This window comes from Glandiceps talaboti, chromosome 5, assembly GCF_964340395.1.
Source record: "Glandiceps talaboti chromosome 5, keGlaTala1.1, whole genome shotgun sequence".
NCBI lineage: Eukaryota > Metazoa > Hemichordata > Enteropneusta > Spengelidae > Glandiceps > Glandiceps talaboti.
Genome location: NC_135553.1, coordinates 3,375,001 through 3,402,450, shown reverse-complemented (window position 1 = coordinate 3,402,450; position 27,450 = coordinate 3,375,001). Strand labels below are relative to the sequence as shown.

The 27,450-nt window shown below is 36.6% G+C and overlaps 1 protein-coding gene across 1 annotated transcript in view; it reads right to left on the bottom strand.

The window, feature by feature from the left end:
- The window catches only part of LOC144435272 (uncharacterized), a 55,596-nt gene extending 37,783 nt beyond the window's left edge, over positions 1-17,813 (bottom strand). The window contains exons 1-3 of the mRNA XM_078123860.1: positions 17,757-17,813; positions 17,378-17,409; positions 14,394-14,421 (exon numbers count right to left, since the gene is read on the bottom strand). Coding sequence (XP_077979986.1) covers positions 14,394-14,421; positions 17,378-17,387 — 38 coding nt within the window. The 5' untranslated portion in view covers positions 17,388-17,409; positions 17,757-17,813. The remainder of the gene's footprint in view (positions 1-14,393; positions 14,422-17,377; positions 17,410-17,756) is intronic.
- Positions 17,814-27,450: the final 9,637 nt, after the last annotated feature.

Sequence of the window (27,450 nt, the reverse complement as noted above, 5' to 3'; positions counted from 1 at the left end):
CAAACGTAACATCACAACTTTGTACATAAACAACGGCCTCTAATTAGGATTAAAAGACTATCGCTAAAGCAAATAAGTAACATCTGCACACCAAGGGGAAAGCCGCATTTCTAGTCTGTTCTCTATAGTGATTTGAGGTATCACTCCAGTAATATGTCAAACCTATTTCCTTTGTATACACTACTTGTTAACAAACATCACAGCCAGGATATCTAAATCTCAAAGTTCCATTATCATACTCCTTATTTTCAGGTGTTGACATACAGACTTAATTTTTTTACTGTTTACTGATAGGTCATTGTCAATCAACTTTAATAAGTGGATGCTAACAGCTATAAGGGCACTCACCATTCAGGAAATGGAAGATGTAAATGAGTGGTTTATAATTCAAGAAAGGAAATGAAATACAAGAGTGAACAAAAAAGCCCCTTTCCGAATACATGCTAGCCTACCTCAATCACAAAATCTAAAATATCAATCATGCTCAAATAATGTCAGCCACTCCTCAAGGCTACAGATAGGCTAAATACATGGTGTGCCTCTGTCAACATATTTATAATTAGCTAGGGAACATAGCATGCCATTTCAAGTCACTTTAGAGTTTGCCTTCTGTGGCCATCAAACTACCAATCAATGGACAATTCCATTAAGTTCGTTGTCTCCATAGAACTGCAGTGTAGGAATTATTCCTTGATATCTTTAAAAGCTAATCTTCTGCTTTGAATAAACTATTCCAGTTACTCTTCATATTTGCATGATGCACTGGAAAGTTAATACTAATAGAAGTACTCATGTACAGGCTCAGGTCTGACAAGGATATTGCCTTTGTAGTGACAAAGATGTACAAGAAGAGCATCGAACAGAAGAAATATACCCATGCATAGGTATCTCAAATTATGCCATAACATGATCACAATTTCATTGACTAGAATGACCAAGTTGATTAGAGAGGTACAATGTAGTCTTCTCTCCACGCTGGCTGGTACGTATCAGTACCAATAAGCAGAAAATGTTAGAACAATATGCCTCAAATAAGCCCCGCGGTTTATGTTGAATGTGAATTATGGACTTGATTATAACCCGACATCTTTTGATGCTACCTTGTGAAAAGTAATGCTAATGAGTGTAAACGACCGACCGGCACTCCTCTGACCATACACGGGGGAGAACCATAATGGTATCAAATCTGAAATCTGCAAAATAGTGCACTATTATTGTTATGTTGTTTTGTACTGTGTAATATGATTGTGTAGCACCCTCTCCAGAAATGACAGCTTGCTTGTAATTTGTAGCAGTCAGTGTGCCAGTTGAGAGTTTACTTATCCAAAGTTTACCAATTCACAATAATAGTATCTATATAGCAGTCTGGATGCACAAACTGCAACGTGTCCTGCATGAAAAAATCCTGTTATAGACTGATCTCTGCCTTTATGGTATACTAGTATTGATTTAAATACTGCTGATCAACTTAAAGGAATCCAGTAAAACTTATTCCTGTCCTTACTAAAGTACACTAGTATTGATTATTGCTGTCAACTCAAATACAAGTTTGGGTGATAACATTGCACTGACTGAAATCTTAAAAAAAAAACGTACTGCACTTGACTTGTGTTCGGCTGTTTTGGGCATTTCCTGCAAGGGTTTAACCTCTGGTAAAGGTTTGATCACACTTTTGACACATTGAAATAATGTGAACTACTGTGATGAGAGACTGATCACAGCGATCAATTCTGTACATGCAATATCATTTCACCTCATGTTAGAGGGTCAAAATCTATAGAACAAACGGGAGTATTCTCAGTACTTATAATATTTCACCTCATGCTTGAGGGTCAAAAATAGGATGTCAACTCACAGTACCTGCAATAACATTTTACCTCATACTAGGTGGTCAAAATAGAACAAGAACATCAATTTCTCATACCAGTAATATTAGCATTTTACATCACGCTAGAGGGTCAAATAGAACAAGAAGGTCGACTTATTCTCACACAGGCATCTATAATAATGCATGCATAGTGTGTGAATCATAGTGTGAACAAGAAATCATATGATCATTATTTTACGACACGCCATGGTGGTAAATTCTATTTCACGTATCGAGAATTGATATGGAAGATTTTCTTTATCTCAAGAGAAACTTCAAGATGTATTAGTTTTGACATCAATAAATCACTTGACTGTCATACCGTTGTCTTGACAAAAAACATTATACCATGCATGAGCCCGGTTCAACAAAAATTATGAAATATATACGCTGGTCGTCTATGTCACAACAACGCACATCTGCGTCACTGGTTCTGCTGTGTTCAAAATACGAGTCAAAACGTTCAAAATTGCCATTACTTGCCCTAATTTTTCTTTGATATTACTGGCACTGGTATAATTATGTTATTCTAAAATATTTTTCTTCATTCAACCGGAAAATACTCGTGACCTACTCATCTATCGACTCATAGTGACAAAGACCCCTTTGGTCTCTCATATTTTACTTGGCTGAACAAAGAAAAATATTGGGGAATAACATCTTAAAGTACTGTATATGTACAAACACATATATTCTGATATGAAGCATTGCAACAACAGCATGATACACACAGTCCTTCATTATCATAGTTCTAAGTTGGATTAAGCATACATGGTGCTTTTAGTTCTATCAATCTATGATATCAAATTTCTTCACTATTTTTGCACAATTAGGCAAAATTGAGTTCTCGTAGTAATCTAGTATAAGACATAGTTCTACAGACTCACAGAAAAAAACATCAATTGTACAAAAGTGTTAATCTGGTGTTACTTGGCAGAAAACAATTAAGCATAGAAACAAACTACTCTGACTAATTTGAAGTCATTTCTGATATCTTTTATAAAGAAGAATTGACTAATCAAACTTGCGTCATACTTCAATTCTTGAGATATCAAAATCAAGTAACATAATTTGAAAAAAATTCTCATTTGAAAATTTTCAAAAATAACATTTTAGAATCTGACCACTAGACAGACTGACATGTATATATGTATTTCTAATCCACTTGAAAGACCTGCAAATAATAAATCGCATGGTACATTTGGTCTACGTATAAACTTCGTAAGACTTGTCAAAAAAACACAAAACTTTGAATTCTCAACTGACTGACCATATTTTCTTTGCAGAATTCTAATATATCTGATGTAATTGTTAGTCACAACAGTTTTACAGTCACTACATTTGTATAGTCCCCTACAAGGCCTCATAATCATTGAGAAAATACCTGTAGGAGGCCCCATAGCCAGACATGACTAATTAGTATGCGTGACAGTTCAGGGCCAAGCAGGATGTAAAACAGCAGCATAATATATTCACTAACTGCTGCAGCTTCACTATTCATGAATAAATGTCCTGTGATGGCCTCTGAAGAATTATAGCACCATTAAAGTATACAGTTACATATTTGTCAAGTCATAATATTTTTCTTTCACACAGACTGATTATAAAAAAGACAATGAAATACAGCATGCACACAAATAGTGGTAGCCAAAATACCACTGTTGCCTTGCATGCTTTGTTGACCTAAATCCATGTACATTGAATACAATATCACTGCACACTGCACTTTAGTCTAGCCAGCAAATACTGATAAGTAACACTGATAACCATTGACAATCTGGTGCTAACCAGTAGTACTTAACCAAATATAAAAAAACCAAGTTGGAAAAAAAACCATCTACTAATTCTGTCTGAAGCTACTTATCATCATACTTATCACCTACCCATTTGCCTTGCCTGCATTATTCCCATGCATGTGGCTGTGAAAAGTTTGAGTGTGAATGGGAAAACAGACAGAAGCATGTGAATGGCATGCACTTTGAAGCCAGTCTGCTGTTCAAAAATTAAATCAATAACAGCCTTATCTCAGTCAAATCACCATGGTAAGATTCACAGAACCAGCCCGAACTGGTTACATATGCAAATTAGATCACATATATTATGTGATAATGGAATGACCAATCAGATCACGATTTCATGTTCCACTGCTGTCAAAACAATTCCACCATTGACAGCAACACCCATTTCTCTTCATCAAATTACATCGTAAATATCTATAAAGATCAAACAGATAAACCCTTATCTCTGACAAAAAGAAATATGACTGATGCAGAAAATACTGGTGTGTTTTGTGCAATAGGCACCAGATGTATATTTAATTACTATATTATGCCATTCTTTTCATGGTCAATAATGAGCTTCAATAGTGATTTCAAAATTAATCATCTTTGTGTTGGTTCACATATGAATCAAGCTCACCAACACATGTTTACAATGAACACACAAAAAAAGCAGCTCAACATAATAGGTAGTCTTTTATTACTCCAAAACAAAGAAATTAGTGTGAAGGCCAATTTAGTTTTGATACAAATTTATCATCCTGTCTCTGTCTCCAGATACCTCACGATTCAAACAGCACAGGTTCACAAACATGGTCTCTGGGAGTACCATAGCATCCAGAAGAGCAAGACACATTACTTTACTTTCAATTGTGTTAGAGCATATCTTCTGAATTGGAAAAAAGATATGTGTGTGTGTGGGTGTGTGTGTGTGGGTGTGTGTGGGGGTCCACTCCAGATTATGAAGAAAATAGGGTTAGATAAAAGTGCATTACAAAATATTTGTCCACATTTTATGAACCTAAAAATCTTAAATTTACAAACTGCAGAATAAAATAGCTCTAGCTTTACAAATGTTGTCAAAAAAATAATGATCACATCAAATTCTGGATAAAATTAATCTGTACATAGAAAAGGGTACTTTTTTAGTGGATTACGTAGAAAATAAATGGGTGAATTTTGAAGTATCAATTTACTGTTTCACAATATTATTTTGACGTTTTACAACAAATTAAGAAAGTCTAATGATTTATTAAACATTCTCTTAGAGCCAAAGAATCTATTTCCAAAACTGAATGCTGTCTGTTCAATGTCCCCATAACATTCTGGCTGATGAAAAGTCATTGATCTTCTATCACAGAATGTGTACCTGAAGTTTTGTGAGCTACAGCCCTAGCACACCACAGTGGGAGAAACACATTTTGTATTCTAGTAGTAATGCTTTGTGAGGAAATACATGTGGTCGTGTCCTTCCACTGCATAGCTTACAGATCAGAACAGTTCCAAGCTCACAATCAATCTACGACCGCAGTTGGTGTACATGATTTGCATGTCAGAAAGGAATATTGGATTTTCTACAATGCAAGTACTTTATTGCAATCTATTGAATAGAATTCATTGAACAATGGACAGAGAGGCATGAGGTTACTAGGAATTTGATCTTTGTTACTAACCAACACAAAAGCATTCACTATTAGAATAAAATCTTGGCACAGTGCCAAACATTTTTGGTAATACCACCAGTGACTTGTACCATTATCCAGTTTATAGGCATATGGCATCAGGGCAATCTTCAGTTCTGATAAGAACATAACTGATACAATCTCTGTTGTATGGATATGTACTAGTAAGAAAGTATAGTTCACCAGTCTGTTATGTTGAATGTAGTTGGCATGGGTGTGAACTCTCTGTGGACATGTGTGTGGCAGTGGCCTGCCCTCTTCACATTTTGTACAAACAGAAAACAAAGGACACCACAAAACAAGCTATGTTCTGGGTTAAAACTACAACAATGGGAATATATTTTGTCATAACAGACCACCTACAGGTCCCCCCCCCCCCCCCCCCCCCCCATAGTTAGTAAAATCCTTCTTGGAATGTTACACTACATTGTTTGCTGGCATTAGGTCCAATTCTTGTACTCCCTTTTCCTTCAATTACATTTTTTTCAAAACTGTTCAGCATGACATATAATGTTCATGATGACAAAATTGATACAAATTTCATTGTAACACAATATGTCACATCATGGTTTTCCATTACGATATTCTTGCACTAGGTCTTGTTGGTCACAAATCTATTCATCTTCTCGGTACAATTTATGTGTTTGCATCTCTAGAATTGTTTGTAATATCACAACTTAGAGGATTAAAAATAGTGCCAATGGTGTTGGTGCACAACTGTACAGTTTATTAAAAATATTTATCCACATGGTGATCCATGCTAGCTACATGTGTTCATTTGCTTAATGATTATCCAGTTGCCTATCCAGCCCTGTTGTTATCCTTGCAATATATGTGATAATTTGGCTGTTGCTATGGGTGTGGTCATGCTGCTAGACATATTTGCATACATTTTTTGAATGCTTGTTCACTTGTCTATGAATCCCTGATGTTATCTTTGTGATATACATGAGTACTTGGCTGTTGCTATGGACATGGTTTTGTTGCTAGGTATATTTACATACATTTAATGAATGTTTATTCACTTGTTTATTCATTTGTCTATCAATCTGTGTAGTTACCACTGCAATGTACGTGATCATTCGGCTGTTGCTATGGGCATGGTCTTGTTGCTAAGGCACATTTACATACATCTTATGAATGTTTATTCACTTGTTTATTAACAATTTTCCAACTAGACACCAAAAGTAATGTCCCCACCAAATACCAATCGGTTTGGTGGCTTTTGAGTTTAAGTCATCCACACACACGCACACGCACACACACACACACACACACACACATGGACAGACACCACATCATGCCTATCGCACTACTTAACATTATCAGTTCAGTTGTGCTAATAAAACTGATACCAACTGATAGAACATCAAGCATCCCTTGTCTGATATGATTTACTCCTTCAAAATAAAATTGCACTTGGAAATACGCTTTTGGTTATAACTTGTATAAATACAGTTTCAAACTGATTTACTTTGAATTTATTTGAAATTACACCGAGGTGATTTGTATAAATTTAACTAAATTGGGCCGAAACCGATTTTAATGCACTGGGGCTTAAAAGGGTCATTATCTCAAGAGCAAGACTGTACAATTTCTTCACCCTCGGCAGGATCGTGCATAGACAACTGGAAAACTTCTAATTATTATAAAATTTCACTGATGAAATCTTTCATTAGGAACGATAATGAAATTTAATGCACTAAAGGCACATGTGAGGGATACTTCAACATCACACTGCATTGGATATATGTAAATGTATGGTTAAAAACACACATTTACATGCGTATGGTTCAAACATAAAGATGAAAAGAAAACTAACTAAAAATTCACAAGTTGATCATGAAAAGTGTTCTTGCCAACGGCTTCATCTCCACGATTAATATATACCATGACTATATTCAGGAGATTTAATGGAGAATAAATTTGAATTAACTGGCACTGTCATTGTAGATGCTGTATAGCCCTTTGAGAATGATGTCTTGTGATCAAATCATGTAATGTGTCTTTTCTAAAACAAGAAAGTGTGATTTTGACAGAAGACATTCTTAAATCTTCAGAGTTACACACTGAATTTGACTGTAGCCCAGAGAAGTTGTCAGTTGGTGCCTGATTTGCATATAGTGTCATTTCTTTAGCTTCTCCACACACATTTTAGCGCTTCATGTGTATGTTATTCCCCATTGTTGTTGGAGCTATGTCACTTCACAGAGTAAATTGATTGCTGAATATATACCTGTACATAAATCAACCAGCATACGGCATAGTCTAGAGCAATGTGTGGAGTCAAATATCAAGATCTCTATCTAGCTCAACACGGTTTTGAGATGAATTTTGAAATTCAACCAAAGCCATCCACAGTCATGGTTAACATACATGATGAGTTAATCAATCATAGAATTCTGCCCAATGATAAGTTACAGTTTATTGGGGCAATTATGTAATTTCCAAATACGCATATCTGTCAGCTCAATGCTACATCATTCTACAACAGTTAGGGGTTTACCCATTTGTATGAACTGTTGGTTCATGATTTCTCATTGAGCTAGATAGGGTGAAGAGATGATTTGATACCATGGGTAGCATCTAGTCTAGATATGGCAATAATCACCCAAAACCAATAAACTAGTGAGTCTTCATAGAAGACACAGCCCCCCACCCCTCAAATACTTACTTCCATGTGACTAAGAGATGAAATTGATTCATCAGCTAAATTTGTCGGTTTCTGTCATAGTCTATGATATTATTTTATAACTTTGCAAATGAACTAATCTGCAATTTATCATTTTACTATACAAATTTGGACAATGAATTCTAGAACATGTTCATTGCTAAGAAAGCAGATATGCACATGACTGCAAGGTATGTTGCATGTTGTTGCACATCGTGATTTCTCAACCCATCTCGATCATATAGGACTGTTACTGGACTCTACTAGAGAAATAAAACAGAGCACTTTTCTCTAAATGTGTAAGAGATTAAGCTTTCATTTATAATATTTGTCGACAGTGTAAATGTCAAAATTTATCAACGCAATTCCAGTTCTACTGTACATATGCATATGCATATGCGACTCTACTGTAATGTTGTATGTATAGCCTACGGTTGAACATGGTGATGAAAAATTATTCCACCATTTTTGTGTAAATACTAATAATCAAAAATCCGACATCCTCGCAAACCAGAGTTATTATTTCTACCACTACATTTCGAAATAAATGCATCCATGGCCTGTGGGAGGCTTGTTAAGAACGTTGCTGTAAAACAGGCTGTGGTTTGAGACGATGAAACCCGATTTTGCTTGTCATTGCACGTGATTGAAATGTTATACCCATCGTGTATGACATCAATGTAAGAGAAATGACGCACAGAGCCCATTATATACTAAAAGCCTCCAACATTAAAATATTTTGACCTAGATGAATTTTTCTCCAAACACCAATTTGTGTCATTTTGTTTGTTCAAGTATATATATGCCTCAAAGTCAAACACTAGTACAAACTAACCAGAGTCACCATTTCTTTTGGTCTACAGTAGGTCATCATCAGGTATGTTTATCTGTCAAGGGGTCTGCAACTCTTAAAATATCTAATCTGAAAAATTGAAGTACAAATGGACCTAATTTTTTTGAGAACCTAATGTATTGAAGTGCATGCAACAAGACATGGAACATAAAGCCCTTGAGGCCCCCACTCATTTATCTACACTATATCAAATTATGCAACAGTATAAACAACACCTGACAGTTGGCAAACTGCCAAATTACATGTACAGGACTTGGCAAGCTGCCAACCATTGTGTTTGATTGTTAAAAACCTGGAGTCTTTCATATCCTGCTTACAATGTAATAACAATGCGATTATTTATTCTATTCATTTATTCCTTGCTGAACCCAATCAACTGGTACATGTCCTACATTAAACAATGAATTGCCATATGCATGTGGCTACAGTTTTACATTTTGAATTTTGAAAGTATCATCAAACATGAGTACCATAAATACTTCAGAGAAATTTCTAGTATACGAGTGTAACAGCTGGTGTGCTTGAATATTTTTACAATAATTATACTCAGCGTTTCCATTACGTCTTTTCCAGTGCATATTGCGAACTGTCAAAAATGTATAAATTACATCTCCTACTTCAAGACAATATAGAGTATTTGATATCATTTGAGAAATTTTCTTTTCACTTTTGGATTTAGTAAAACTCATTTAGGGTGAAGAGGCTAATCAGTAAAGTGCTAATAAGAATTTTATGAAATTATGTTTTGCAAAGATGACATCAATGATATAATTGCCAAATCAAACATGACATCAATTGAGATAATATCATAATAATCATAATTATGATTTGAATTCATCAATTGGTAGAGATTAGAATAATTTAGTTACTATGTTTATCATTCCTGTACTCATCAAATAAATTTAATTTTCCACAGAGTAATCACTGATTGTATTTCTAGGGCTTTCTCTACAGAAGTCAATACCCTATGTATAACAACACAGCCATGTGGAAAATATGGAGAGTATTCCCAGATGACTATGTTATTTATGAATTGCACATCAAGAACCGCTACCAGTTCGACGGTTGTTAAGATCAATATGCTAATTAAGCGTTAAACCTGAAACACATATGTATACAATTGATTTGGGCGTACAATTTACTGCATATCACACGAGCTGAAAGGTGACAGCATATATGGAGCAAATTGTACCCAAAGTCAAGTGCATACCCAACTGCAGTGACAGTTACTGCTATTACATGATATGTACATGTATATCAACATTCATTTTCATTCGCACAGTACATGTTTATCCTCCGACTTCAAAAAAAAGGTCTCAACATGAATGGCATCTTGTACACCTGGCTTGAAAATTAGCATTTCGAACATTAAACTCGCACAAATACGACCGGCCATTCAAATTCACATGTTTGCACGCAAGCATTAGAAAAACTTTGACTTTTATTATCATTTTGTTACGCAAAAACTGGTTTCTTCACCCTTTTCTTACTATTGCAGATTATTTGTTAAAACATGATAAATCTGCCAATTGATGAAACATATCAGTATTTTTGATATCCAGCAGAGCACTCAGTACTAACGCACCTCATTGAATTTGCTATACCGACATGAACTACTGAAACATGTTAAATCTTGTAACTGGTTGAGCTGTCACCAGATGATATAGAATCAATATAGTACATAACATAATATCTTCTTATCAATGACTTCTGCAAACAGTACAGTCTTGGTTTCCAAACCTCCAGATAGTAAGAATAGAAGATAGTAAGTAGGTAAAATGTGGCTAGAATACCCAATCATTTTACTGAGTCTCACCATGACTACACAACAAATTTCATAGTCTAGATATAATGCCAAGCAGGGTGCGAAATTAACCTCAGTCCTTCGGTCCGAGACCAACAGATTTCCGTTCGGACCGACAGTTTTTTCAGAATTACAACTTATCGGTCCTTATGACCAATTGGAATTTGGAGTAAATAATAACATTTATTCAAAGATATATCCAATTTCACCTACATGAATCTGATCTTGTGTTACCCATTTTAATCTCGAGATCTTGTTCAAGCGACTACACGTGTTGTTGTCAATGTTGATATCATGTCTACATATGACGTAGCATACAGCATTTACTTTATGAAATTATGTTAGCAAACACATGATTGGTTGTATTCCTCAAATTATTTGTGTCTTTTCTAATCAGAACGTCTTAGACATTCAGACTCATTTTACGCATTCAGCGCATGCGTCTTTTTCCGCCATATAATAATCACTGTTGTATTTACTGTTTGAAGTGTATGAAACTTTTAACGTGTTTGAGACAGTTCCACGTTGTATTTATAAGTATGTGGCGATATTTAGAAGGCAGTATTGAACTTCCGGAAAAGAAGAAGAAACAGACACTGTGTTTTTTCAAAGGCTGGTATTAAAGCCAGTAAATGTTAGCGGGTTTCTCGATCAATTCACTGGAGTTCTCCATGTGTGTGGCTGTGATCAAAGAAAAATGACGGAAAACATATAAACTCCTCTGAAAATGGTGTTTTAACTAATAAAGAAGGCTGGTACGCTTCATAAATATCTTCAGTACGATAGGTTTTATTTTTGTAAAAACAGTATAACAAATGTGTACTCTGATTGTTTTCAATTTGATGCATATGATAATGTACGTCCTGTCGTGTCGTAATCAATGTATGAACTTAGAAATGTTGCAATTTTTGTTGCCATTGTTGTATCTGGAAAATTACTACCGTACATCATGCCTTGAACGCGGGTTCATAGTCAACACATCACGCTTCCACATCAAAAAAACTGTAGACATTTTTAGCCATAGTCCTCTTCATCATGTTCAGATTTTTGACACAAACAGTCAGAGATGATACTCAATACACCATGGTAGGGTATACAGGTAGGGCTTCATGGGGGGGGGGGGGGGGGGCTTCAGTACATTTTTGTAAACACTGAAAGAAGACGAAACCACTCCGTATCACTGTGTGGATGGAAATTGAATAAAGCGAATACATAGTTTTCAAGAGGGATAGTTATCTGACAAAACTTTCTGCTATGGTGAATTTGTGGGTCTACGTTCGCTAAGAGTGGGAAAGCTACATCAGCTGTTGACACAGATGATGAATCTGACTTTGTATTATGTGATTCAGAATTTAGTGAATCGCAAAGTGAGAAAGGAGAGGATTGTGACCTCTTAGAGACTGCAGATAATGTAGATTTACCCATATTATCTACAATCTATGGATCTATATTTCTATGGAATGAATACATTCAGTCTCAGACCACTATAGTCCATTGGAACAGGTTATGCGAGAATGAATATTCATAGTCTGTGGGTTCATAGTTACAAATGAAAATCTCTACTCACAGAGTCAAAAATTACTTGGTTGCGAATCCAAAATTTACTTCCAAGTTAGTTTTTGACTCTGTGAGTGGAAATTTTCATTTGTAAGAACAGATTGATGAGATAAAAGTGGATAGTAAACAATTCATTGTACTATCTTTTACTTTTGTATAACTATCAAAAGATATGTTGTATCATATTGAAGTTTATTTGATCTGTAAGTGTGTGTGTGTGTGAGTGTGTGTGTGTGTGTGTGTGTGTGTGTGTGGGGGGGGGGTGATGTAGATACAGGTCGTGAACGTGAACTGCATTGAGTCTGGACCAGCAGTTTTCCTTGAGGACCAGCAGCATTTGCTACATGTCGGTCCTTATGACCAGTAGTCATTTTCACTGATGCTAAGTAGTCTGTGTCCTGGAGTACTTGCAATTTTCAAGACCTGCCAAAGACAGCAGCAAGTTGTAAGACCTCAGATCTGCCAAAACATGTTGACAGTACCTGTTCAGGTAGACTTTGGGCTAGTGCCCTCTCTGCACCGTCCTTTGCTTTTAAAGTAAGTAGAATAGCCTGAGGGTCTAGCAGCTAAAATCAATGTAAGCTAATGGTGGCGTGCATATTCGGGATATGACTCGCCGTATGAAAAGCAAGATGACTGCCGTCACGCGTGTCTGCGTAAAGTAATTTCATTGGCAAATGCAACTTTGTAGTACTCATAGCATAGTCATTTTTTCAACCCATTTTAATAACAGAGAAAGTTCATGCACATTATTGTTTATTTTCGACCACCACACTTGAAAGTGCAGAACTGTACAGGCATACATGTACATGTATACTGGTATGATTCATCATTTGACAGCAAGCGAGTGGACCTGACACTTGAAGCTAAGGTCAAAGGTCAAAGATCACTTCGGTAGTATGAACAGTAGTGAGTATGATAAATAGTTCACCAAGTCGTAAATAGACAGCCTTTTGAAGCTTCCTTGTGTCCTGATGAAACTGCAATGGTATGTTCAAATTGGCCGACTCACCCTTGTTGACAATAAATACCCACATCTCTAGTATTATGAGAAAACTTTTTGATTCTAATGAACCACCATTTTGGTATTTTATGAGACAGCCCATTTAATCGTTTCCTATATGCCCAAAAGTCATTTCGCCAGCCGTTAGCTTGCGTTAGGTATCTTGAACGTGCCCATTATATAGCTATGGGCTTGTATATACTCACTAGTGAACTAATTTAGATGTGACTAGAACTCCGAATGAGAAAGTTAAGATAAGAAATGTGTGTATTACTATTAGTAAAGAAAACAAGAACTGTGGCAAACAAGTGTCTGCCATCAATATTATTCTCCATTCTTTTCTTTGTTCCCCAACTGAGCAAAATACGAGTGCCTTAAACGAGCCATGTCTCTACGAGTCACTAGATGATTAGTGATAAACCTTTAGGTCATGAGAATTTTCCAGTTGAATGAAGTAAAATATTGGGGAATAACATAATTATCCCTAATGCATAATTTATGAAAAATCATAAAAAATAATAGTGATTTGGAACATTTTGACCATATTTTAAGCACTGCAAAACCAGTGATGTAGACAGGGGTTATCGTAGCGTAGAACAACCAGGGTATATAATCAATATTTTCTGTTCAAAGACAATAACTTGACTTAAGTATGGTATAATTTGTGGTAGTGAGATCGTCCTTTGATTAATTCTCTTAAATCAGTCTTTACTCAAATATTAAACTATTCAAAATGCATGTGATAAATTATCCTAAATTATAATCTTACGCAACTCTCACCCTGCAATATCAAAACATATAATTTCATTATATATCTGAAATACAACTGGAACAAAATCTAGCAAACACACACACACACACACACACACACACACACACACACACATCTAGTTGCCACACAGAAAACGACATCATGGCCTTGCTTTGCTTACTCCATGCTGGGGAGAAACAAATCATGAATTCTTTCTGAAACTTGAGCCCTCTCAAATTTTATAATTCAGGAGACACTAGGCACTTCTCCATGCAAGGATAGACATGTAGAATGTATGTTGTAGTTCACATACATACATATTTGTGCTGCACTCTATTGTTTACATGATTTATGCTCTTCTGTCACTTTCCTGATTGTTCTCATCTTTCAGAGTCTAATTTGATCAATCTGTGATAACTTTTCTCACCTTGTATTTATCTTTTTGTCTTGGGAACCTGTAAAAAATAGAGACAATAAAAGTAAAGGAGTTTACACAGAATTTCATTTATCCAATTGGTATTCGACACAAATTGCAATATCATGAATATTGTCATTTGTCATTACAGACATGAAAATGTGTGCATATCAAGTACCTCATACAGAATAGGAACGCGAGTTAGTATATACATGTACTTCATACTTCAGGGTGTTATGGCAGCCGGGGTATATTAATAAACACTTTTGAAACACAAAAGTGTTTTTGCTATGGAGTCCTGGTTGGGAAGCTGGTACTAACAAACAGGGAAAGTAGGCAAAGTTTGCAGAAGTGATTTTGGTGGGGTACCCGGCATCTGGCAAACGAAGGAAGATTTTATCTTCTTACTACGTATCTGACATAGAATAAACTTTTCCATTAGGCATCTTTACTTCTGTTCACCATAGTCATGCGTGTGTAGAGTTATTGTGAAATACCATGAAAATAATCACCCCAGCATAGCAAATCCACATTCATACATTATCAACTGGCATTAAGACCTGTGCCTGCTGCATTAATATATAAATATGCTGGTCCAGTCAAAGGTCATTCCCTTGCTGCCATCACAGTGCGTAATAAATGACGAAACAATGCAACATGGTACAATACACCACTCATGAAACACTGCAACACGGTACAAAACTCCACTGACAAAACACTGCAACATGGTATGATACTCCACTAATGAAACACTGCAACACGATACAAAACTCCACTCACGAAACAGTGCAATACAGTACAATACTCCACTGATGAAACACTGCTACACGGTACAATACTCCACTAATAAAACACTGCAACATGGTACAATACTCCACTGATGAAACACTGCAACACGGTACAATACTACACTGACAAAACTTTGCAACATGGTACAATACTCCACTGACAAAACACTGCAACATGGTACAATACTCCACCAACAAAACACTGCAACATGGTACAATACTCCACTGACGAAACACTGCAACATGGTACAAAACTCCACGAACAAAACACTACAACATGGTACAATACTCCACTGACGAAACACTGCAACACGATACAAAACTCCACTGACGAAACACTGCAACATGGTACAAAACTCCACGGACAAAACAGTGCAACATGGTACAATACTCCACTGATGAAACACTGCAACACGGCACAATACTCCACTAACAAAACACTGCAACATGGTACAATACTCCACTGACGAAACACTGCAACATGGTACAATACTCCACTGAGACACATGATTACATGACTTTCCTTCATAATAATTATATATAATATTATTCCCCAATATTTGTCTTTGTTCAGCTAAGGAAAATACGAGTGACCTAAGAGGCCTTTGTCATTATGAGTCACTAGACGAGTAGCGACAACCCTTAGGTCACGAGTATTTTCCAGCTGAATGAAGACAAATAGTGGAGAATAACATAATTATACCAGTGCCAGTAATATTTTTAAAAAATTGGGGAAAGCGATGGCAAGTGGACTTTTGGACTCATATTTTGAACAGCAGAACCAGTAATGTAGACACTCAATGTTATGACATAGACATGCGTTGTCGTGAGTTAGAACGACCAGACCATATTTTTGTTCAACTTGCTCGTGCATGGTGTAATATAATAACTTCTTCAAAATAAAGATTTGCAGTTACTACTATACCAACTTAATTATGTTTACACATTGCAAGTGGTGAGTGCATTCTACTGGCTTGTGTACTTAGAAGTTGTACATATTATGACCATGGATATGTCTATGTACTATAGTACTCTAGTGTATGGCTAAAGACTGTGGACTCGTTGGGAATAAAATAAAATTTGATCCACTAGTGCAATCATTTTCAAAGGCATATCCAAAAACATAAGATAGGCTGTTAAAGATAAACAAATGAGTCTTTTTGCAAAACACAAAATTCAGCCTGGTGAAATTCTCTGATCACGGCATAACAAAGAAGTTTAAAACCATTTACAAAGAATGTTTTATACCAAGCAATTTCTTGTATGCAGTCACTATGTTACTGGCCTCACTTTTTGATGACATGGATTTGCTATGCCTGTAAAAAGCTCGCTATTGTCTGAAAAGAAAACTTGGGACGAGTCATATATTGTGAAAAAATGAGCATCATATACCTTTCATCCTAATGTCAATTGACACTTTAAAGATGTGAAAACTTGATTATGTTATTAATGTATTTATCCACACAACAGTGGTAGGTAAATTGACACCTATGTTACACATATATACAACCTATTCAGGATCTTTTAGTTCACTACAAGCAATAAAGTTAATTAGTTAACTCTTCTTTAATTACTGCTGAAAACAGAGCAATCTCCCTTACATACACTTTCCATCATTTCCACTTTCAGTTAAAAAACTTTAAAAGTTTGTCTTGTATGTTTTCTTTTCCATTATGCACATGAATTTACTTTGCTCACGGTTGAAAATTGCAACTACTGAAATGAGAAGTCCTTTTGTAACACAAGTGCTAATATAATTTGTTTTATCAAATAACGTGTCTTAAAATAATTTTACCACAACTGACTCTTCCAACTTCTGCATGCTGAAATGAAATACATGCACCCATTTGGGGCCCCTCTCGCGCACACCCGCGCCTGCTTTTATCGATAAGTCAATCCTTATTTAGTGTCATTGCATGTTACTGATAATGTGATATTGTACACATTTGAAATCTCTAATAACACGCCTTAGAAATTATCCACATAGCCTTTGTTGTTGTTGCCTTTGAAATGTCATGCCCAGAGTGCGTAGAAGGGCACCCACAAGACATAAATACAGTAACTAGTAACTACGGGGCCAATTCAGGGTTCCTCGACCGCCGCGGCATACTATTAAAAGGGTAATATAATAATTGTTACACCTGGTCGTAAATGAAGCATTGACCAGACTTACTACAAAACTGAGCGATAATAAAGAAAATAACTTACCTTTTACCATAATTCACGGCAAGCCATCAATCCTGTCAAAAAATGAACGGTAACAACGGAAGTGTCATTCATATGGAGGTCAAAGTTACTCAAAATGAATCACTGATGAATATGTAAATTTCTTCACAAAGAATTTCAACCAGTCGACCTGACCTTAGCACATGTACAGTACACAACCCGAGATTACTGTCTGTCGGCTTTTACGTAGTAAATGTGGTGTTGTCGGTTGTTGTGTATGTGACGGAGAACTGAGCAAATTGATCGGCAATGTATCGAATTTAGCAGTGCCCACTTTGTGAAATCTTTTTAAAAAATGTGGGACTTCACATGTACAGTAGTAAAATGTACGTGCCACATAATCTCCCGCGCCTCTACTTACTGAATCTATAGTAGGCCGCGACCACATGCCAGATGTTTGTAGTGATTTGAAAGGTTTTCATTTGTGTATGTAAGCCCATCTGTGACGTAATTATTCTGTGCATGCAGCCGGCCTAACTACATGAACTAGCAGAACTCTACATCCTGCCAATCACTTGTCAAATCTGTAATAAAAGACGCCCCAGCTTACCTTTCGTGTCGTGTGCAAATTGATTCAAACTTGGCCCTCGTCCAAATTTTGAATGTATGTGCCACATAATGTTCACATGAGATGTTTGTTATACATGTATGAGCTCAATATTTGCATACCGGAGTGTGTACTAATAGGCCATCTGTTGACATCATTTTATTTTTGTAATATATATCGCTCATACCTCAACATGACAATCACTAAACCCATGCCTTCACCAAGGAAAGTAAACACATTTGCGGATTAGGCCCATTGTTCGTCTTTGCCCACTACTTTCCAGTGCATGTGTATAGGGCAACGGCGTTATCATTATCGTCTCTCTCTCTTTGTCTCTGTGTCACAGACTATTATCAAGCCAGTATTTCAGATTGACAAATTATGAACCTTGGGTCAGAAGTCCATTTACAAATGTAATTCGATATCATTTTCACACACAACATGCGTACGTATGAAGTTCATAACGTGTCGAGGAGAATTAGAAACCAGGAATGGTCGCCATGCTTTGGCTATTTGGGGACTTTGGCTATTGCCTGTTACAACTAGCAAAATCCCCCACAAGACTTGACTCTATCCCCATTCAACCACAACATGTTTGGAATGTGTTATCACTCAAGTTCCTTACTTGTCTGTGGATAAACTTACGTGTTTACTTTCTAGATAGCGGATGTCGAGTCCCTGTTATTAGTACACTGAAGTACGAACACACCGGATCCCACAGACACATGGAGTGACCATGGAAGTATAACCCATGGAGTGACATAATGTCAGAGGCGAAAGTGAAATTGGTTACACAAGTATATATTTGCCATTAGGCCTAAATTTAGGGAGCCTTCAGTATGTACAGGAGGGGAAGGGCAGGGGAATCGGGGGGGGGGGGTGTCACATTACACAAATCTGTATATGCAACTATCATGGGGAGGGTCGTGTTTTACAAAATGGGACAAAGGGGAGGGTCACTTTTTTGCAAATGGAGAATGGAGGGGGTCATGTTTTACTTAACAGACCATGTGTGATTTCTTGCATGCGGGCCTCCCATTTTGTAAATACTGAAGGCTCCCTTAAACCCAAAAATGAAAATTTGACAAATACAGCAAGCAGACCCTCTCCACACACAAAAGCCGTTAACAGCCTTTTTTGGCATTCCTTCGTACAGCTGCAATAAGTCCTCCCCGCAACCGAAGTGTATCGTACTATATTTTAAACCTGTGTTATAATATTGCATTTTCACACAAACTTGAAATGTGATGCAATAGAAACGAATTTGACAAAGTCACAAATAGCTACAATAATTGTAGCGTTACTTTTTCCAGCGTCCAGTTTTGAGTGCAAATCTCGGAACGGTAAAAAGCTATAAAAAATATAAACAAGCGACCTATGGGTTAGAATAGCTCCGCTGTTTTTGTTTTGTTTTGTTTTGTTTTGTTTTGTTTTGTTTTGTTTTTGTAATATATGTATAAGTGGTTCTGCTGTTCAGCTCTTCCACTATGCAGTTTTGTTTTAGCAAGTGGTCAGTGGTTTCATATGATGACTCACACACGCTATTGAACTCAGAAAGTTGGTAAAATATTGTACTTTTAAACTACAGTCATTATTAATTTACACAAATTCTATTTTACCCCAAATTTGCATGTTAATAACCAATCAACTTTTCCTGAACAAACTTATATCTGCTCATCCCAAGACACCTACACAACAAATTCCAATTAAATTGGCCCAGTAGTTTTGGAGAAGAATTTAAAGCAATGTTACCGAAATTCTATTTTTAGACCTAATTTGCATATTAATGACCCAATCAGAGTTATATCTGCTCATCCAAAGACACCTACAGACGAACAAATTTCAACTCAATTGGCCCAGTAGTTTTGGAGAAGATTTTTTTATTCATTTTTACTATTTTTAGCCTAATTTGCTTATTAATGACCCAATTTGTCTTGAACAAACTTATATCTGCTTATACTTGCTAATCAAATGACACCTTCACACCAAATGTCAGGTCAAAATGACCATGCAGTTTTAGAGGAGAAGATGAAAGTACAAAAGTTGACGTACGGACGACAGACGCCGACGCCGACAGAAAATCAACCTATTACCCTTAACTCAAAATAACAAAATAACGCTATACAATTTCACAAGTTGATACATTGAATATAGAGAGACATACAAAAATACCGTATTGTCGTCATACCCGACACGTTCGGTTCTAGCATCAACAAGCACATACATAGACTCTAGGTAGGGTCTATGGTTAAAATTTAAGGCCATACATTAGCCCCATCTACACGGCACTAAAAATCCTACCTGAGGTAGGATTCGGGATAGTTTGAAGCCCGTGTAGACGCAAACGCGTCCTGAAACCGTCCTGAAACTGTCCTGACTTAGGACACCTTTGAGAGGTTTCCCGAAACCCTTCTGACTTCGTCCTATGTACTGTCAGGACGGAAGGCTCGACATCTACGCCGCAACCTTCCTATGTGTACACACAAACCTATCCTACCTCAGGTAGGACTTGGGACTGCCTCAGGTAGGACGACCTACGTGTAGATGGGGCTATTATTAATGTATGGGGTATGTGCAATTAGAGCTATAGCAATGCGAAAATCGAACATGTAAGCTTATACGCCGACGCCGACTTCCGTGTAAGCTGTGTAAGCTGACGTGACCGTATATGTAAAGCTAACGACTTATCAACATCTGGCTTATTGCAAGTCAAAGATTTTTTAAAGTATTTGTTGCCATTGCAACGACATAGGCTAAAATCCCAGTTCTGAATAGGATTAAACGTTTAGTATGAAAAACGTTGTCTGTGTATATAGAAAGGATTGGAATTAAATCATATGTAATCCAAATGGCTCCAGTGATAAGACAATATTAATGCGAGAGTTGGGATTGAAACCCCGTCTTTTATGAAGTAGCGAACGTGAAAGAGATCCTCGCTATATCGAGGTATTTCTGTAATACCATGGTGGTAGAACATGGTGGTTAGTACTTTGCTGCAATAAAGATCCATTGTAATAACCATGTTTCCTCCACAGAAACACAGCTAGATTAAAGGAAAAAACGCTAACATTTTATGAAAGACCACGATTACATCTCAAATATATCCAGGAAGTGTATAGATGACGAGCAAGTAAGACAGCGAGGGCTCTGGCCTTGGCTCCACAGGTCTCCCTGTCATACATACATACATCTGCAGTCATTGAGGTGACCGAATTTAATAACTTTTTAAAAATATTATTAGTGTCTTTTTTTTATATGTAGGGAGAGCAAGTCAGTCCTGCATATCACGATTGTTTATAGAGCAGTACACTGTCATTACTTGAAAGATCTCTGTCTTCACACACAGCCAGCCAATCAGATTCAAGACTACCCAGTTCAAACCACTCCGACCAGACTCCTGTCATCAGTGAAGAGAACTCGAATGAACGGAATTCTAGCATAGGTCATCACAGTTTTAGTACATACGTTGCACGAGAATGTAATTATGTAAGCTGTAGATACCACAGTCACTTGTGAACTAATATTTCATTCCAGGATGGTGATGTACTCTCGTCTAGGATGATCATAATACAAAATAATGACGTTATTATAGGTATTTACGATACGATACCGTTACGGGTCACTGTTTCTCTTATCTGAAACAGTGACCCGTAACGGTATTTTTTGGATATCGCAAATACCTTATTTTGTATTATGATCATCCTAGACTAGAATATCATCACCCTGGAATGGAATATTAGTTCACAGGTGACTGTGGTAGGTACACGTGCAGGGGCGCACATTGTGAGCTAAATGCTTGGTATTCCAACAAAGTAACTGTACACATTGTTCCTATACCCTTTCTTATAATATCACCAATGTATTGTATACAGAATATATGGAATTTAAAGCGTACATTGGTACGACAAAGAAAACGTGCATTTTGTCATCCCACTGTAGGTCAAAATTTCCAAACCACATTATCCCCAATATCCCCAACGGGCATCGTCCAGAGGGGGTTATTACACTGGGTTCCGTTCGTCCCGTGCGTTCACCCGATATCTATGGCATGCGCCAACCGATTTCAACCAAACCTTACACAAAGGTAATATTTCATTGTAGACATATGCATGCCACCTTGTTTTGCGACTGAATCAAATATGGCCGAATGGTGGCCATTTGTGTGTCTACCCTCAAATGTCTGGCATGCACTAAACTGATTACAACCAAATCTGGTACAAAGGTAACATGCTAAGTGAGACATATGCACATCACTTTATTGTTGACTGAATCAAATATGGCCGAATGGCGACCATACTACTTGTTAAGTTTCACAATATGCATCTGTAGGTGTAATACATAGTGACTCCATTCAAATAAATACACCCATACTATCAAATACTAGTATAGGCCTTATTTTAAGACATTGACCTTTGACCTTGAAAGTCTTCAAGGTAAAGTAGCCAAATTTTACAGCTTTTCGAGTCAAACATTTCAAGTGATAATATTTTAATCATGTCTTGGGTTTGACCATGTGAGGCATGTGCGAGTCATTTAATTTCTTGACCTTGACCTGTATAGCAAAATTCGGCCACATTTGTGATAAAAAAGAAGTTTTTGTCTATTATCTCCAAAAGTTTGCTACCTATGGACACCATTCAAGTGTATCAATGATGAGCTTTTCTAATCAGACCATGACCTCTGAGCTTGACAAAAATTTTCAAGGTGAAGAGAGAAAGGCTGTACTCTTAAGATGACCAAATATTATTGCAAATTATACTGAAAAACCTACAAGCGTTTGCATCCCTGGAAAGTCCAACAAGGCATGTACACTAGTCATCTTACACAACAATACAATACACCAGTAGTATGTCTTCGACTGAAGGCTTGTTTAAATATTAGAACCACGACGACTGGCGAAATACAGTTGGTCCCTGCAAACGTGTGGCTTCTCGAAATCTTCTTAAAATATGTATTTTAGAAGCATATTGAATGAGATGAAACAGAATTGTCAATAGCTATCAAAACTGGCGGATTAGTATAAAATTCGTAATTTAAGGGAATCTCTCAATCCAATGTCTTCAAACCACAAAGGGAGAAGTCGGAGATTGGGTCACTGAGGCACGTTTCTAATGAATGGTTGAATCTACCTTTAGATCATTGACATGCTATACACGTCAATAATCTAACAGCAAGAACTATTTACTGCTGTTAGAACTATTTACTTTATTCGGTGGACATGCATATATACCATACATCACCAATGCTTGTTGAGACTGGCACTTAGACATTCCAATGTTGTTGATTTATCATACTTTTGTTTGTACCTAGTAGACTGGTCTGACTTGGGATTTCACAAACACCATAAATTACCCACTCTGGCCAACCCTACAGCATTCCATATGTTGCCTTGAACTCGTTTGCGGCAATTCTTGTATAAGTAGATCTGTCCTTAATTCTAGGACTTGAAGCTACTATTGTGGTTGTCCTAATTTCATCAGCGACCTAAATGAGGACAGTGACACTAAACTAGGACACAACTCCAAAATATGATACCCATGTAGATGATCACGTTTCAACTATGGGGCATGCATTTTTCCAATGAAATGTTTTAATATGGCGGGAGAAGTGTTGAAAGATCACACAAATTAATTTAATTTCTTTCTTAGACATTTGTATGTAACATGTGCCTGAATTCATTGTACTTAGCACTGATTTTTTCTTCTCAATATTCCATCGTCATGCTATATCATGTCATTGGCCCGTGAGATAACCTTGACAAGACGATGAAAGGTCATGGAATACATTATATTCATTGTCACATAAATAATACATGACCAAATTTATCAGTGGTACTCCTTTTATCATGAACTATCGACTATGTTCAATACAGTATGTACGAGAGAGGGACAATCCCAACATCACGAAAGCATAACAATACCAAAGCATAACGATACCATATAGGCAATGTAAGATGTAAAAGTGCCTATTATAATTTGGTTGTGATATCAAGTTTAGTACCCATATTAGCAAGTGTTCATGTACATGTATATTGTACTCTAGTCTTATACAAACATGCTGCTATTCTTGTCATGTCTTACTTCGGTGTTACTCAATACAGTTGGCACTCGTCCAGATTTGGACTATTCATTGCAAAAGGTAGCCATGTATTATAAAATGCGGTTTTGTCCGTAAAAATATAATTAGGGCAGGTCTTTCACCCAATGAAAGGTTGTTATGAAAATAGCCTGAAAAGAGGAAAGTCCTCCAAAAGATTAATCAATTTCCTCTTTTTAGAAAACACACAATTGATGAAAGTTTGAAAGTGAGGATGACAACCTTTGAAGCCTGCAGTGACCTGATACAAAAATATAATGTGCAGACGATAAAAACAACGAGCCTCGTTCTGAGCTTCGATGTCACGTCCATCTTAGTAACAACGCGAGTATGTGTGGGTGGTGACGGTGATTGTGTCAGTGGTGTTACAAACAGTGTCTATAATTGATTCTTGGCTCGTCACCAATACAATGTTCTCTGTGATGCATTTATTATAGTTACTTATAACGAACCTCTACAAATGAATATATATAGTCTGGATAGTGTAAATACCTACATTCCAAACACAAAATTAATGAAGTAAGTTAGGTTGACGTTTGTACAGATTGCATGATTGGTTTAATCACAGACAAGTAAGAATAGGGTCATGTATTTTGCACGGTTCTACCCCGTGTAGATGATTAGATACTGCATCAAAGGAGTATATTTGGCAACGTGCCACACTCTGAAGGGGATTATACAGCTGGTGTATAGCAACACATGGTCTTTTGGCCTTGATAAGTATCAAAAACAGCATCTAAATATAACCATGTATAATAAATATATCATGGCAAACACTGAACAGGGGACAACACCTAACTGTAAAACAGCAGGATTTGAACAATCACTAAGTATATTTTGGATAGATTTTTTGTTGTCAAATGATACGATTTCAATACAAGTAGGAAAGAAGGCAAACCAGCACTTGCTTTCTTTGCATTTCTTCTCAGATCAGTGACCTATAACCCATACCTTATCCAGAGGTCAACCGACCCAAAGTTGCATAGGGCTTACGTACAACAATTTTTCACAAAATAAACTTATAAATTATAGTCTGGTCATCATGACCAGGCACACCTCGTGTCTCTTTCAAAGGCTATTGGCCCACACTAACATAATACATGTAGTGGAAAAATATGCTAATTTTTATCTAGAGCATGGCCGTATTCTGACATGTTCTGACATTATGATTAATTAATCTGGCTTGGCTTGATATTCTTATTTATTTTGTACTTTGACTGCCACATTCAGGTTTTTCTCCAGGCAATTATAAAAGACAGTATTGGGTCCACCCCGTTGCAATATTACTGATAACATGACACGTATATCAGACATGAATGATTTGTATAACAAATTGTTACTCAGAATTTTATTTTAAAAAATCAAATAGTTAAAGAGTCTTGGCATAGTACATAGATGATGAAACATTTACATGATATTGCTTATATATAAAGAAGCGCGTTCAATGAATTTATTTGCCTCATAAATTCTATTTTCATTATGAGAGAAAGATTAGGGCTCTATCAAGAGAGAGGAATTTTCTCATCCCTTCACACCCCCATGCTCTTGTAATTTTATGTGCTAGGCGGTGTGTGAAGGAACACCAATCTAAATTCTTATTTCTGTGTTCTTACCAGACCTATGCTCCTTATCATAACCCATTTCTTAAGACGAAGGTCAAGGTCAAGGAGCAATATCTGTCTTTGAAACTTAATATTGCTATAAACAGGTGCAAACATAAAAATGATACAAAACTGCCAGTTTTTGTTCTAATTACCTTAGTGCAAAGTATCTGCAATATGTAAGAAATGGCTTGATTTTGATAATTGACCCCCGAAGGTCAAGGTCAAGAAGAAGGTCCACACTCCACGGCGGACACTTCAATGGAAGCTTATGTATTACAGTTTTTGAATTACATGCATATGGTAAATGATAATTTTATGACATATAGCTACATTTGTCAAACTTGATGTCACTGTATAACAAAGTGGCATATATGGCTTCTATAACATGCCACCTTTGTGACAGTTTTGAATCAAATCGGCCTTTGTATGTCAAGAGATATATAGCTGTGCATGGACAGATGAACACATGGACATACCGAACCCACTTTAACACTCCCCTTTGGGTTATGACAGGAAGTGGCACTAAACACGTGTAACAGTTGCCACACATTTGTAATCATGTGCTAAGGATTAGGGAAGGCTCGTGCTGATATGTACCATCTAGCACGAATGGCACATATTCTATTATACTTGCCCAAGTACTTTGTTGTACTATCTATAGCTACATTTACAACAGCTTGTAAATGAAACTTGGACTTCGAAAAGAAAGGACGCCTCCTTCAGAAGGTATTGATACTGGTAATTGAACATTTCCTGTTGGTTATTTGGTTTGTGATAGAATAGTCAGCAAAAATGTTAATAAATCTGACATCACTCAGCTGATCATCATCGACATCGTTTTTTAATGATTTTTTTTTTTTGGGGGGGGCACTTTGCCAACTTTCAATACAAATACATGCTAAATAAATGTCAATAAAACTAAGCAGGATATTTAAGTTTGCGCATATATTTCGTGGAAATGCTAAAAGCACATCTGAAGTATATAAGAATCCGATTATAAACAGGTCACGCGATAGGATAACCCATATGTAAACTCTAGTTGTGTAATGAATATGCTTTCTGAGACTTCAGACAGTCAAGGATACAGGAAACACAAGTTTTGAGGTTTTTATATATATTTTTTCAAATTTAAAAAGGAAGAATGATAATGGATGCATTGATTTCGCACACACGTTACAAAGGAAATCTGTTTCCTTCCTTTAGTTTTTAGTATTACAGCTGTTTACATTTGTTTTTGTCCACAAGAAGATTATTTATGAATGATATGTACTCGCCTTAAGGTCAAAGGTAACCTTCAGGTGTTTGGAAAAATGTGGATTCTCTTTCTTCTTCATTCTAAGCTTGAAAGTAACGTCCTTGCTGTAGTGACAGTGCCAGTCTAAATCAGGAAATGAATCAAAACATACTGTGTGTACAATGTTTAAATAGGATTGGAAAAGGTCACAACCTGGTGACCTTTGAACTCCACATCGCAGCTTTAATACATTGTTCAACTTTCACTTTCACAGATCCTCTCACCCGTGGCTCCTTTTTCCCTCATCCCATCCCCTTCTTTTACTGTCACACACATCTCTCACACTTACTTTATTCTTCTTAATTCGTCCTGTTTCAACAGACACTTTGGCTGACAAGTGTTATCTATGTATTAGAATTAAAGTTAACAAATCATCAGCCTATGCAGTATAAACTACCAGAATATCGAGGACCCTATTGTAACAGGAAGTAGGAGGAAGAGTCCACACAATGAGTAGTGAGGAGGGGGCGTATTTGTGAACGATGTGTCTCGGGAAGTTCATAAAAACTTTCCA